This window comes from Prinia subflava, assembly GCF_021018805.1.
Source record: "Prinia subflava isolate CZ2003 ecotype Zambia chromosome W unlocalized genomic scaffold, Cam_Psub_1.2 scaffold_36_NEW, whole genome shotgun sequence".
Lineage (NCBI taxonomy): Eukaryota > Metazoa > Chordata > Aves > Passeriformes > Cisticolidae > Prinia > Prinia subflava.
This window is the reverse complement of record NW_026960611.1, coordinates 400,009-412,196: the sequence shown is the minus strand read 5'-3', so window position 1 is coordinate 412,196 and position 12,188 is coordinate 400,009. Positions and strand designations below refer to the sequence as shown.

The 12,188-nt window shown below is 42.2% G+C and overlaps 1 protein-coding gene across 5 annotated transcripts in view; it reads left to right on the top strand.

Moving 5' to 3' along the window:
* LOC134565149 (DDB1- and CUL4-associated factor 12-like) overlaps window positions 1-12,188 on the top strand; it is a 95,455-nt gene that overhangs the window by 66,772 nt on the left and 16,495 nt on the right. For 2 of the 5 annotated variants that reach the window (XM_063424595.1, XM_063424596.1), the window contains exon 8: window positions 7,021-7,205. In XM_063424595.1, coding sequence (XP_063280665.1) covers window positions 7,021-7,205 — 185 coding nt within the window. Of the gene's footprint in view, window positions 1-7,020; window positions 7,206-7,967; window positions 11,038-12,188 lie in introns of those variants that run through there. The other 3 variants (XM_063424597.1, XM_063424598.1, XM_063424594.1) reach the window with 3 other exon arrangements.

Below are 12,188 nucleotides of genomic sequence, written 5' to 3'. Positions count from 1 at the left end.
AAGGACATCAGTGTTCTTATAATCAACTAAATTGCATGCCATCCAAATATTATTGAAGTTTTAAAAGTATGCATTTTACTTATTACTGAACTTCACTGTGCATTTTACTTCTGCTTATTTTTTACTGTCTTATTCTGTTTTACTTCATTTCAAAGCAAATCCAGTCTTTTAACCACTATTAATACTGTCTATTCTTGCTTTTTTCTTTGGGGACAGAAAAAAACCCATGTTGTCTGCTCTGTCCTATCATATTGGGAGTCAGTGCTGTGAGTGAATGCTTGCTTTGTAATTTTAAAGTGATGAGTGAGATGCTTAATTGTCAGTGTTTATTTATTTGCTTTAAATATAGAAAAACTTACTCTTAAAATAAAGTTTGCAGATTTTAGTGTTTTTTTCATTTTCTGATGTGAATGTAGTATGTCCAATTGAACCTTACACCTGGGTCAAGCCTGAGGGTTTGCAGGGTATATGGTCCCATAAGCTTCTTCCCATACCCTTTATTTTCAAGCATGAGAAGGCACTGTGATGTGATATCCATTTGAAACCATATTAATCCCAGAGTAATAAGTTGCAGTCCTTATTTAACTTGACTCTAGGCATTCATTTCTTCATTGGGCAAGTTTATAAAAAAATTCATGTAGGCAAGGATTAGGAAATTTTTATTTATGTGGTTACTGGACTTAAAACAGTGCTGTCTAGATAAATGTCAGGATCTGCTTCTTTCAGATACAGAAGTTTCTATAATATGAGAAAAGGTCATTTACCAGCTCATGTTTGTCACTTGAACATATTGCCAGCAACACCCCTTGTCTTGACCCACTGTCAGTGAGGGCTCTGTGAAGGTCCTGACACTGTCACCCTTCAGTATCATAGGGAAGAAATACCAGGACACTGGAGTGTGATGCCCAGTGGTGACCAGTGGCTAAAAACTTCTATCTTGAATTATGTGATCATCCCTGCTGAGGGGATGACCTAAGTGTAGGGAGTATCTCTGGGGTGCTAGTTCATGTCTAGAGAAAAACTTTGTTCAATACTGTTTTCTATTCTGCATAGTAGATTTTATTGTGTGTGTATATGGTAGTGGAGGCACTTAAGTAATATTCATTCCCAAGATACTGAGTGTTAAAACTTTCTGTTGATCTCACTGAGACTTGGAGTGGTGCAACACCTCTAGAAAGTAGGCTGTTTATTGATTTGCAGACTAAAATCTGGGATGACTTTTAAGTGCTTTGAAGTGTTACTTGAATGTGCTTTCAGCTTTTAGATGCAACTGCTGGACATGGTAAGTCCATATTAACTTCAGTTCATTAGTGTTATATACAAAAGCAGATTAGAGAAATGTCACTTAGTAAGACTGAAACTGGGGATGTTTTTTTACCTAGTATAACCCTGTCTGCATTATGTGAGAAGGTAGCTAATGCTTTTAGTGCATCTTGTAAGAGCTGTTTTTCTTAGCAGCTGTACGTGAAAGTGCAGGCCTTGGACTGCAGTTCTTGATCTGTGAGAGTGACTGCTTTCTGCTTCATTGGCCTGCAGAGCAATGTTGTATGCCCTTGACTTTATAATCCTGAAGGCAGCAATGTTAATGCAATAGGAAGAGCTTGCACAGCACAGACTGTGTCTGCTCTTTGTGTAGGACATGCTACTGCATCTTCATTTCCTTCTGGGATTTGTAGAGCTCCCTGCCTCTCAGGAGTGACTCCATTTATTGACCCAAATAGTCCAGGCCTACAGGTGGTAGAGTGCTGGGAATGTAGAACTTACTGTGATCAGTTCTAGGCACAGGTGGTGCTTTTCATTTGATGGGAATGTATAATCTGAGGTACTTCAGCCCCTTAGGGGCCAATTTGAAGCACTGTTCTTGAAAGCCTGTTCTAAACATACACTTAGTAGTGGACTCCTTCAGTTTTCCTTCAATTTTTTTGATTAGAGAAAGATTCACAGTTGTTCTGTATTTTATAGCATTTTATTAATTAACTGCATTGAAAATTATATGCCATCTCTTTCATATTCCATCCAAAGCAGCTAAGCAATAGAAGCAATAACCATGGGAATATAGGAGACAGAAAATTGATGGACTAAGTCCTTGAAGAGGGGGGAAAACAAAGAAGATACTACCTTTCTTATACAGTGTAGTGGGTTTACGTTCACTTTTGGTTTTGTTTATTTAAATTAGTATAGTGGTCTAAATATTTTTCTTGCTGTGAGATAGGATTAGGGAGAAAAAGGCAAAACAGGCCCAACTTAAGGTAAACAGATTTTATTAACACACACTATGAAGGAGAAAATAAGAAAAGAAAAAAAATGAAACTTCTACAACCACCCCTTCTCTCACTACAAAATGTTAACTTTCCTACAATGTAGAGGCAAAACTCAGAACTCTAGGTCAGTACCACTTATAAAATAGTCTTTCATTTAGTCTTTGAGAGGGAGAAGTCTCTCTTGTTTTGGTAACTTTCTACAAGAGAAACAGTCTGCTTGTGGCTTTCAACTCTCACAAAAGCAGCCTGCCCGGGAACTTCTGCAGTTGTAGACCTCCTATATCACGTAGCCTTTCTCATGACTACATAGGGGCTGTGGACTCACACACATACTGGGGTGTCACCTTTTAAAGATGCTCAACTCGAAGGCAAAGGATTCTTCATCTCAGGGAACAGAGATATCTTCTCATTTCTTCACTGGTGCAGAGGGCTTCTCATCTCTCTGTTCAAACATCTTATGGGATCACCAGATCACAGCTTCTAATTCAATATTCACTGTTATAAATGCCAATCAGATATTCCAATTTTAAATAATAATTTGGTTTATTAATAACAAATCAAATTACAGAATTTCGATAACCCACCAACAGTGGAGAAACTTGACAGAGTTTTCCCGGGAAATGTCAAGGGTGAACCATGAGATACAGGGTCTGGCAGCCTGCTATCTCCCCCAACGGTTCACAAATTCACCCTGTTTGGGGCTTGGGTTTTATACACTTTATTTAGCCCGTGGCAATATTTCCCCAGATTCACCATTGTTTCCCCACTAACTAAACAAAATTCGGGAGGCTCCCCAACCAAGCAGAAAAGAGTCCTTTTCTTAGTTCAAGTGTTAATGTCCAATTTCAGTAGGTCCTTATAGTTGATGAGTGGTCGAGATATCGAGGATGTGGCTTGATGGTCCGCGAAGCTGGCACCCAAGATGTGAGTTGCTGGTGCCAGCTTATCTCCGGGGTCCCCTCCCTGGTGCTTGGGCAGCTGCGGGCTTTCCCGGAAAAATCCCTTTGTTCTCTTATGAATGGAGGTGTCAGCAGTCTCGGGGCTGTCAGTTTCGCCGTCTGCTGCAGTCTCTTTAAAACATAAACTTCTACCTGATATCACATTATACAACTTTATAAATTTCTAATTTATCATAAAAACATGAATTAACCATCTATGTTTATAACATTCACTTAGTAAATCCCAGATACCTTTGTTCAAAAATCCACAAATCATCTCTCCAATTTATATTGTCCACGATTTAAAGGAATACTCTAGCATATTCATATTACAGTCTGTTACCACAACTCATAGGAGATTTTCAGCCTAGGACTAAGACAACTTGTCATCTCTTCTACCTAAGGGGTCACTTTCTTTTTACTGACTCTGGTATCTTCATACTGTCTCTTTAAATATCTCTAATTTGGCTTTTTCTCTCTCTCTGAGAAGGGTTAGAGTTTTAAAAAGTCACAATCTGTGACAGGAAAGAGTTAACATTCTTGCCCAGGCTTCCGGTGGTCATGTGATCTCTGCTGGGCTGCAGCTCTGGCTGCGCGGCGGCTGTGCCGTGCCGATGGGGAAGGTTCGTAAACGTCTTCCCCTCTACTCCTCTGTCTTATAGGCGTGGGCCCGCTCAGAGCTGCTCCCTGGGGCCCGGGGGGGGGGGCGGGGAGGCGAAGGAGGAGGAAGATCCCACCCCTCCCCGGCCCAATGGCGCTGGCAGCCAGGACTGGGGCACTGCCTGGCTGGGACACGGCCCAGCCAGGACCGGCCCCTCCCTACGGGCAGCCGTGGCCCTGGGCACACGGCCAGCACTGCCGAGCTGCAGCGTCCCCTCTCCCCCACCGGCAGCCGGGGGAGAGAAGAGGACTCAGCCGGCCCCGGGCCGCTCCTCCGGCGGGCAGTGGCTCCTGGAGGCCCGGCCAGGGCCTGGGCCCGGGCCCATCTTCCCAGGGACGGCAGGGCCTGGAATGGGCCTCCCGGGCTGCTCATGATGTTACTTTGTGGCCCGCTGAAAGGAAGAGAGCAAACTTCCCAAGATCCTCCTGATTTAAGGCTGTGTGATCCAGAGGTATATACCTATATTTAATTGGCTAATCTGGCTGTCAGTTTCAAGAGTCACTCACTAATTGGTTTTTACCATCTGTGCTAAACCAACACATACAGGATGTTTAATGATGAGCCAACAAATCCCCAGTTTTGACTGGTTCTGTGATGAGAACTTGACCTAATGATGAACTTAGCTCATTATAATAATAAAAAACACACCCCTAGCTCAGGCACCCTCTACTCACAAAAAGACCACTACTCATCAAGCATGTGCCATGATTTCTTGGGACACTATGCCTTTAAACCGAAGCAGGGAAAGGATAAGCCAATAGAAACTGAGGGAAGTAGTGACTTATGTAAGATGTGCTAATAGCCTAACATTGTAACCTTATAAGTAGGCCTTTGTGTGCCTCAGTGGGCTGGTTTTGTCGATCTACAACCCAGCACCCTTTTCTGCTCAGAGCTGTAAATAAATCAAATTGTGGGGATTGGCTTCTTGCACACCAGGTGAAAGAACCTGGTTCAGGAAAACAATGAAGGGGAAGATATGTCTCCCAGCTTGCTCAGATGCATTTGTAGTTCTCTGAATTAGAGATTCAGCAGGTATGAGACTTGCACAGTGGTTTCTCATCTATTGAGCCTGCACCCAAGACTTCACCTCATATCTAGAACACAACGTGACCTTGCCTGTTCTAAGTGTGTTTAACAGATGCTGGTGGCTGTGGATGTAACATCAGGTTGTGAAGGTGCAAGAATGAGGATGTCTCTCTAGTTAGGACTCTACAGAGGAGAAAGGTAAACTGCATCTACATCTCTTGGATGTCTGCTGTCACATGTACTGCTGGGTGTATTACAGTATGTCACAAGTTTTGTGATGTTCAGCCCCACTTGGTACAGTGACAGCAGTTGACATATGGATGTAGCTGGCATAACTCACTCTTTTCCCTTCCTGTTTGAATGCTTGTTTAGGCTGTAATTCAGTGGTACTTAAAAGAGGGGTTAAAAAACTGTAGGATTTATAACCTGCCCTCATATTGTATAGCAAAGAGAAGCATAGACATGGTGGAGTTTAATCTGCATAGAAGAGTTGTTTGTGTTAGAGTACTTATACAGAACAAACCTTTTGCACAATAAATAGAGATGACAGGACATTTTGCAAATTGCAAATTCTTACATACAGAATCTCTTCAAGACTATTTCCAAGGAAAAGAAGCTTAATCTGAATTTTAATCCGAAGATGAGGCTTCAGATTAAGATTTTGTGAAAACAAAATGTATTCTGCTCAATTTAATGGCATAACTGAATTGTGTTAGAATGTTTTGTTTGGAATGGAAACTTGTAGCTTCCCATGTGCTAGTGTAATGCGGTGATGCTTTGTTTGTAGTATTCTTAGTCTGTTTTTATTGCTTGGATGAAGTGCTAAAAGTACTAGCTATGAAGTATGGTGTGCTGGTATGAGAATATTTGATCAGGGACAGCCTCAAAATTGTTTAAAATCCTGATCTGTCTTAGCAGCAAAGTGACTAGTGCTTATACTTACTTACAATTAGCTTCTTGACAGGCAAAATGCACTTGATGGCAGCTGGGACAGTAATTTTTCTCACATAGTCACTTATCACATCTTGGCAGATAGCTAGATAGGGTGTGAGCTTGTGGAGGGAACCAATGTGATGTTCTTTCCTCTGTCTGCTGCCCACATACTTATGGTGTGATGACTTAGAGGCTTGTGAACAAAACAAAACAAAACTACTCTTGATCCTAAATGGCTTGTGATCTTTGTTTATCTGTCAGAGCTGGGGCCTGTTGATAATTAAGCTTTTTACTATACATCATCAGTGTATCTGATGACATCAGAGGAGTGTCCTGGTTTAGGGCAAATTTTGGAGGAAACCTCCGAATGGGGTTCCTCTAGAAAAGCAAATTCAAGCGGCCCCTCCCCCAACTGGTTCAGGAAAAGATTTCCTTGGAGAAAAGTGGAAAAAACTGTTTATTTAACAAGCAAAGTATTCACAAGCAAAGAAAAAAAAATTAAACAAGAAAACTTCTAGCTATTCTGAAGAGATGGCAAATTCAGAGAGTCCTTTTTGTGAGGTGTAACTCGACTCGCTCAGTCTCTTATCAGTCCCTCCTATGCAGGAAAATGCCAGGTCCTGGGCCCCAGTTGTCCACAGGCATGAGCTCCCAGTGTTTCCGGGTTTTCAGTCCAGAGCAGGGCCGATCAGTTCCAAGAAAATGAAAAGCCACAGTCTGGGGAACTTCTCTGCCTCAGCTTGCTAAAAACTAACTAAAAGCAAAGGAGACCTGTCTCTCACTGTCCGTGCTGCAGACAACACAGTCCGGGAGCAGGAATGCGGAGGAGTGAGTGCAGTTTCTGAAAACAAACTGTGTGCTTCTTATCTCCCCCCCTTCACTCTCAGAACCAGTCTTAAAGGTGCAGAACTTAATATCCAGCATAAACAGAACAGACGATTGGGGATACAAGCATCATAAAGTCACCCTAGGACAAGGAGAAAGGAAGTAGTATATGAAATTGAAACTGCTGTTTCAATAGCTTTAATGAGATTTGTCTGCACTGCTCCATAGCAGTGTGTGGTCCAAACTTGTGTGTTATGGAGAATACTAGTAGTAGGTAGTTCCTTTTAAAGGAAATTTTAGACATCAAGCAGCAGCACTGCAGAGCCAAAGCATCCATTTTCCTTACTGCATTGTATCTCTTTTCTCTTTTTGACAGGTATTCGATCGGTGAGCTTCTACGAGCACATTATCACAGTGGGAACGGGGCAAGGTTCCCTACTGTTTTACGATATCCGAGCCCAGAGGTTCCTGGATGAAAAGTCCCCACGTGCCTGCTATGGACAGAAGCAGAAATTAGGAGGAAGTGAAATTTTAAAGTTGACTGCTGGGAAAGGTTGGCTGGTGAGTAGCTTGTAGTTGTAGGAAACCCTTTACACAGGAGTTTACACTGGTTCTTTTTGTAGTAATGGAAGCTATTATTTCAAATGTGTCCCACTCAAACAGTGATCATGTAACTAATAACTGTAATCTTGAAAAGCAAGAAGTGCTGCAGTATTGATCTCTATAAAAGCTTTATGAAAGGCCATTGAATGATTAGTTGCTCAAGTGTAAGGCATACTGACTACTTTTCTTATGCACGGATTCATAAATGAACTAGATTTTATATCTTTATATTTTCTAATGTAATCTAACGTCTAGTTATCAGAACCTCAGACACAAAATTCATTGTCTTCCTTTAAAAATGTGCTACTCTAATGTGATACTCAAAGCAAGAGAGATTTAATTTACTTGTGTGCAATATTAGAAACTGTCCTCCTGAGGTAATGCCATGGCAGGCACTTGAGTTCAATTTCCTGTATGTTATCATAAAGCAGTTAATGGCTTTGTCTAACTTTTCTCCATTATCCTTTGTATCATTGTGATGTAACTTTAAAAAATAATGAAACTTGATATCTTCCCTACCCTTCATCTCCCCCCTCCAGTATTCGGCCCCAATGTCCCCAGAAAAAGCTTCAGGACAACTTTGTTATTGATCTGTCTGAAGCTTCAGGAGTATTAACAGAGAAAGTCCTTTTTTAGGCTCTGGAAATGACCTTCTGCTTTTGTGAAACAAGGTTTTGGGTTTGTTTGGCAGCAGTAATAATCTAAACTTTCCTTTAACAGAATCACGATGAAACCTGGAGAAATTATTTTTCTGACATACATTTGTTTCCAAATGCTGTTTATACCCACTGCTACGACTCATCTGGAACTAAACTCTTTGTGGCAGGAGGCCCCCTTCCATCAGGACTTCATGGGAATTATGCTGGTCTCTGGAGCTAATGATAACTCTTTGTTGCGGCATGCGTTTCCCAGGATGCACAAGGCAGCATTGGGGTGCAACACATTTCCCCCAGGGAGGCTCTTTCTCTCCGCTCAGGAACTCCGATGGTCTCAGCGAGTGCTTTTGGGGTGCAGAGATGAAGCAGAGGCGAGACGGGTCTTGGGGTAGACTAAGGAGATTTATTAACGGTACAACTGAAGAATAAAAACTAAAACCTGAACCCCAAGGACCGGGAGCACGTGTCCTGCCGTGGGTTTTATAGACAGGGCGATACAAAGCAAACAACCAATGAGAATGCACTCAGGGAGGAGTCCAAGGCAGAGATACAGAACTGAATCCAGTGGGAATAGCAAAAGCAGTGTAATGATATAAAACAGCAAATGATATATCGAGTGAGGGAAGATTGGCAAGGAAAATTCTAGCAACAGAGGCAGGGATACAGAGAATTGACACATAACGGCATGTATAATTTAAATCATAACACACAAATGAAATAGAAAGCTAGCCTGAAGACTCAAAGCAAAAACCCACACCACCACATCTCCCCCTTTTCTTTTCTAAAAGAAAGAGAATGTAATGTCTAAAAATAATGTTTACTAGGTGTCATGGGTTAGCAGTGGCCAGATGCTAATGCACCCATGAGTGTATGCCTTTCCTAATGAGCTACTGTGAGATGTGATCAAGAAGAGAGCAGAGCAAGCCCAAAACTTGAAAACAGAGAACAAAACTTTATTGCATTACACAGGAACAGAAACAGAAAGGAAAACTCTAAACACACACACAAAACAGAAATGAAACCTTCCCAGAACACCCCCCCCCTCACGTCACTCTCTATAGACTAAACCCCTGGGCTTTAAATCAAACAATTACTACTCAAAAAAACCTAATCTTCAATTCAGCAAGGGAGAGAGGAGCTTCTCTCGCGCTACAGACTGCTCTTCAGAAAACACGGGTCTACCCCTTATGAGTTTCTATGTCACCCGTGGCACTGCCCAGAGAAGTCTGCCAGGGTGACACTCTCTTTTCCATGTCTAGTGCTCTCACTACTGTCCATGGGCCAAAGCTGGATATAGGGCTCTTTTAAGGATGCTTGCATGCCGAGCTCTCCCCATTTTTCCCTTGGGGCCGAGGGTTCCAAGAGCAGGTCTCCCCTGAGGGCAGAGGGTGCCACTACACCCTCTCCCTCTCTTCTCTGCTCGCTCCACTCTTAAAGTGCCAGTCACTGTAGCAAAAGTAGAGGCAGCTGCATCTACCTAAATGCAGTTTATGTTCAAAAGAGACTTGAGTTCAGTCTATGGCTAACATTATGCAAGAAAAGTCTAGCTCAGAAAGCTACTCCTCTCATTCCTTGCCCATCTAGGATTCCCTCCACCTTCTAACTCTATCATCTCGGTCCCAGGCTGCCTCTCCCTCTTCTCTGAAACCACTAGCCCTGAGAATCAATGCCTGGGAAAAAGTTTCCCTCTGCCAAGAAAGGGTCAACAGTTTCTGGCTCCCAGCAGGGCGCAGGCCTAGGCACTCCCAGGCTCGGCAACCCTCACGTGGCTGGGCACCTTCTCCCGGAGGGGGGGGGGGGCACGACACGGAAGGCACCTCTACAGTTCTCTACTCCTCTATCTTGGATGGGCCAGCCTAGTTTTAGTTCTGTTCACTCTCTTCTCCCCCCAGGGCCCTAGCCCACTCCAGCTCGACCACGTGGCTCCCCTCCCCCACTCAGCCTAAAGCTGAGCAGGGGAGAGGAGACGCCTCCCCACCGAAACTGGAACCCAAAAGAGACAGACTCCCTGAGAGTCTCTGCTCCCAACTCCCTGTGTCTTCGGAGGCGCGCTCAACTCCCCAGCGGCTACTAAAAAATGCTAACATTCAAACTTGACTACTGATTGGTCTGACCACAGCCTCTTGAAAAAAACCTCACTTCTCTTCAAACTAGGACACTAGGGAAAAAAAGGAGAAAGCAAATTTAAAGGAAACTGGCATTTACAGTATCCAGGAACTGCATTTATCATTGTAAAATTTTACCTGTGGCCAATTAAAACTTCAGAGATCTTTGTCTCGAGGTTAGAGTTCAAGCTGATGATCTCAAACTCTAAAATTTAAGAGCCAAATTTAATTTGTGGTTAATGGGTTCCTGGTTACTGTATTTTCACAAAGTAAAGTCTTCTTTATTGAGGTAATAATAAATCATGTTTATAACTAAAAGAAAACAACAGCAGTATTGGTCATGCCCCTTGCTCTGCAATCACTTAGTGTTGGATCTTCTCCTGGACAGCTGAAGATGTGCTCTTTGAATTGCAAGGAACAGCATAATTACAAAGATGTTCAGTCTTTGAACCAGTTCCCTTAATTAAAAAATCAATGATGCTGACAACTAGAACACAAACACACAAACTTGCTGAGTTAAAGCAGATTGCAGCAAACTTTCTCTTTTGACAAATCTGATTGATGGCTGTTCTGACTGTCAGTTGGTTGGAAGGTTCCCAGCAGTCTCAAGTCCTTAGATGACAACATCAGAGTGCAAGGTGGCAGGTGCAGGTGTGGCAGCATGACTTTCTTTCTATAATACACAACTTGATAAATTATTTCAAAATTATCTGGAACACAGAGAACACTCGAGTTTAAAAGCAACACAGGAAAAACAAATTGGGATAGGAAAATTAAACAATTTAATCACGCTTATGAAGTAAGGCATCTAATTTAAATCACTTCCTTTTGGTCTGGAAAACAAATACTAATTCTATGAAACAAAAATAAATTGCTTTGAATTTCTACCTTAGACTTCATAGTTAAATTAACTATAAAAGAAATTAATTGTCATTAAACAATTAATTAACTAAGTATCACTTATTTTGAATCTGCTTTTCATCACCAAACTGTGGACATTTACTTTCTGCTGGGCCCTTGCAAAAAGGCAATGAACAGGGTTTAGTGAGTAGACCAATGAGCTTATATTTTTAACTTCACATTAGTAAAGATATCACTGTAATAATAACAAATATGTATTAAGTGTATATATATAGATAATAAACATAATATAATATAGTAAGGATAACAAAATACAACAAATATAAACATAATAAATATAAATAGGACAACAGTAAGAAATAAAAAGGAATACTGGTTAAGGTATGACCAAGGGAATGGATAGGAGCTTGTGCAGTTACTACAAATGAAATGATTGCATCATATGCTAAAGTCTGTTCTTTCAATGACTAAATCTAAGAAATAATATAGCAAAGACAAGCAAATTAATTTGATGCTTTAAACAGTTAAATTGAAGCTTGCATCAATTTAAATGCTAGGGGTTTTTCTTGTTAATTTTCTTTGGTTAGGGCAATAGAATCTTAGTAAGGACTGAACACACACAAATCGGGGAAAATTCCTTTCAAAAAGAAAAGCAAAAACATTCGGATTAACGAGTGAATTATTAGAAGCAGAAAAGAAACTAGGAATTGTGTAACTGTCACAGTCAGTTTCAGGGGATCGGTAAAAGGTGCGACCTGGGCGGAGCCATCTTGGAGGGAGCAAGACGACAACCCCGAGCCTGGGTTTCTGGCTCTACCTCCTCCATCGGAGGAGTGGCATCTCTCCTTAGAGGAAGGGGCTGTAGGGCTGGAAGAAGGAGTTGGATTTACGGTTCAGGATCCCTTCAAAGGGGCTGACTCCTCCTCTTCCGATCCCGGAGGGCCCTTCTGAGGGAGAGACCACACTGGGCTACCTCTTCCCTCTGAACCCTCAGAGTGACAGAAGGAAGGACCTCTGAAAGAAGGCGTGGAACCGGGGACAGACTCTAGGACCAGAAAAGAAGGAGAAGCGCGGGAAAGAGGGCTCCAAGCAGCGTGCGCATCGCCATCTTGGAAGGAAAAGCCTGCACGCTCCAAGTTAATGGCAGCCGGCAAAAAGGATAGGCAGGGGTTTGGGGAATTCTGAGGGGCTGAGGGTGAGGGGAGCTTCACAGAAGCCAACGCGAAATTCATGGGAGAGGGACCTGACACTCGAATTTCAACGAGATGCGTGGTGTTGAAGGGTCTCTTTGCTTATAACACAAACAAACTTTAACTTAT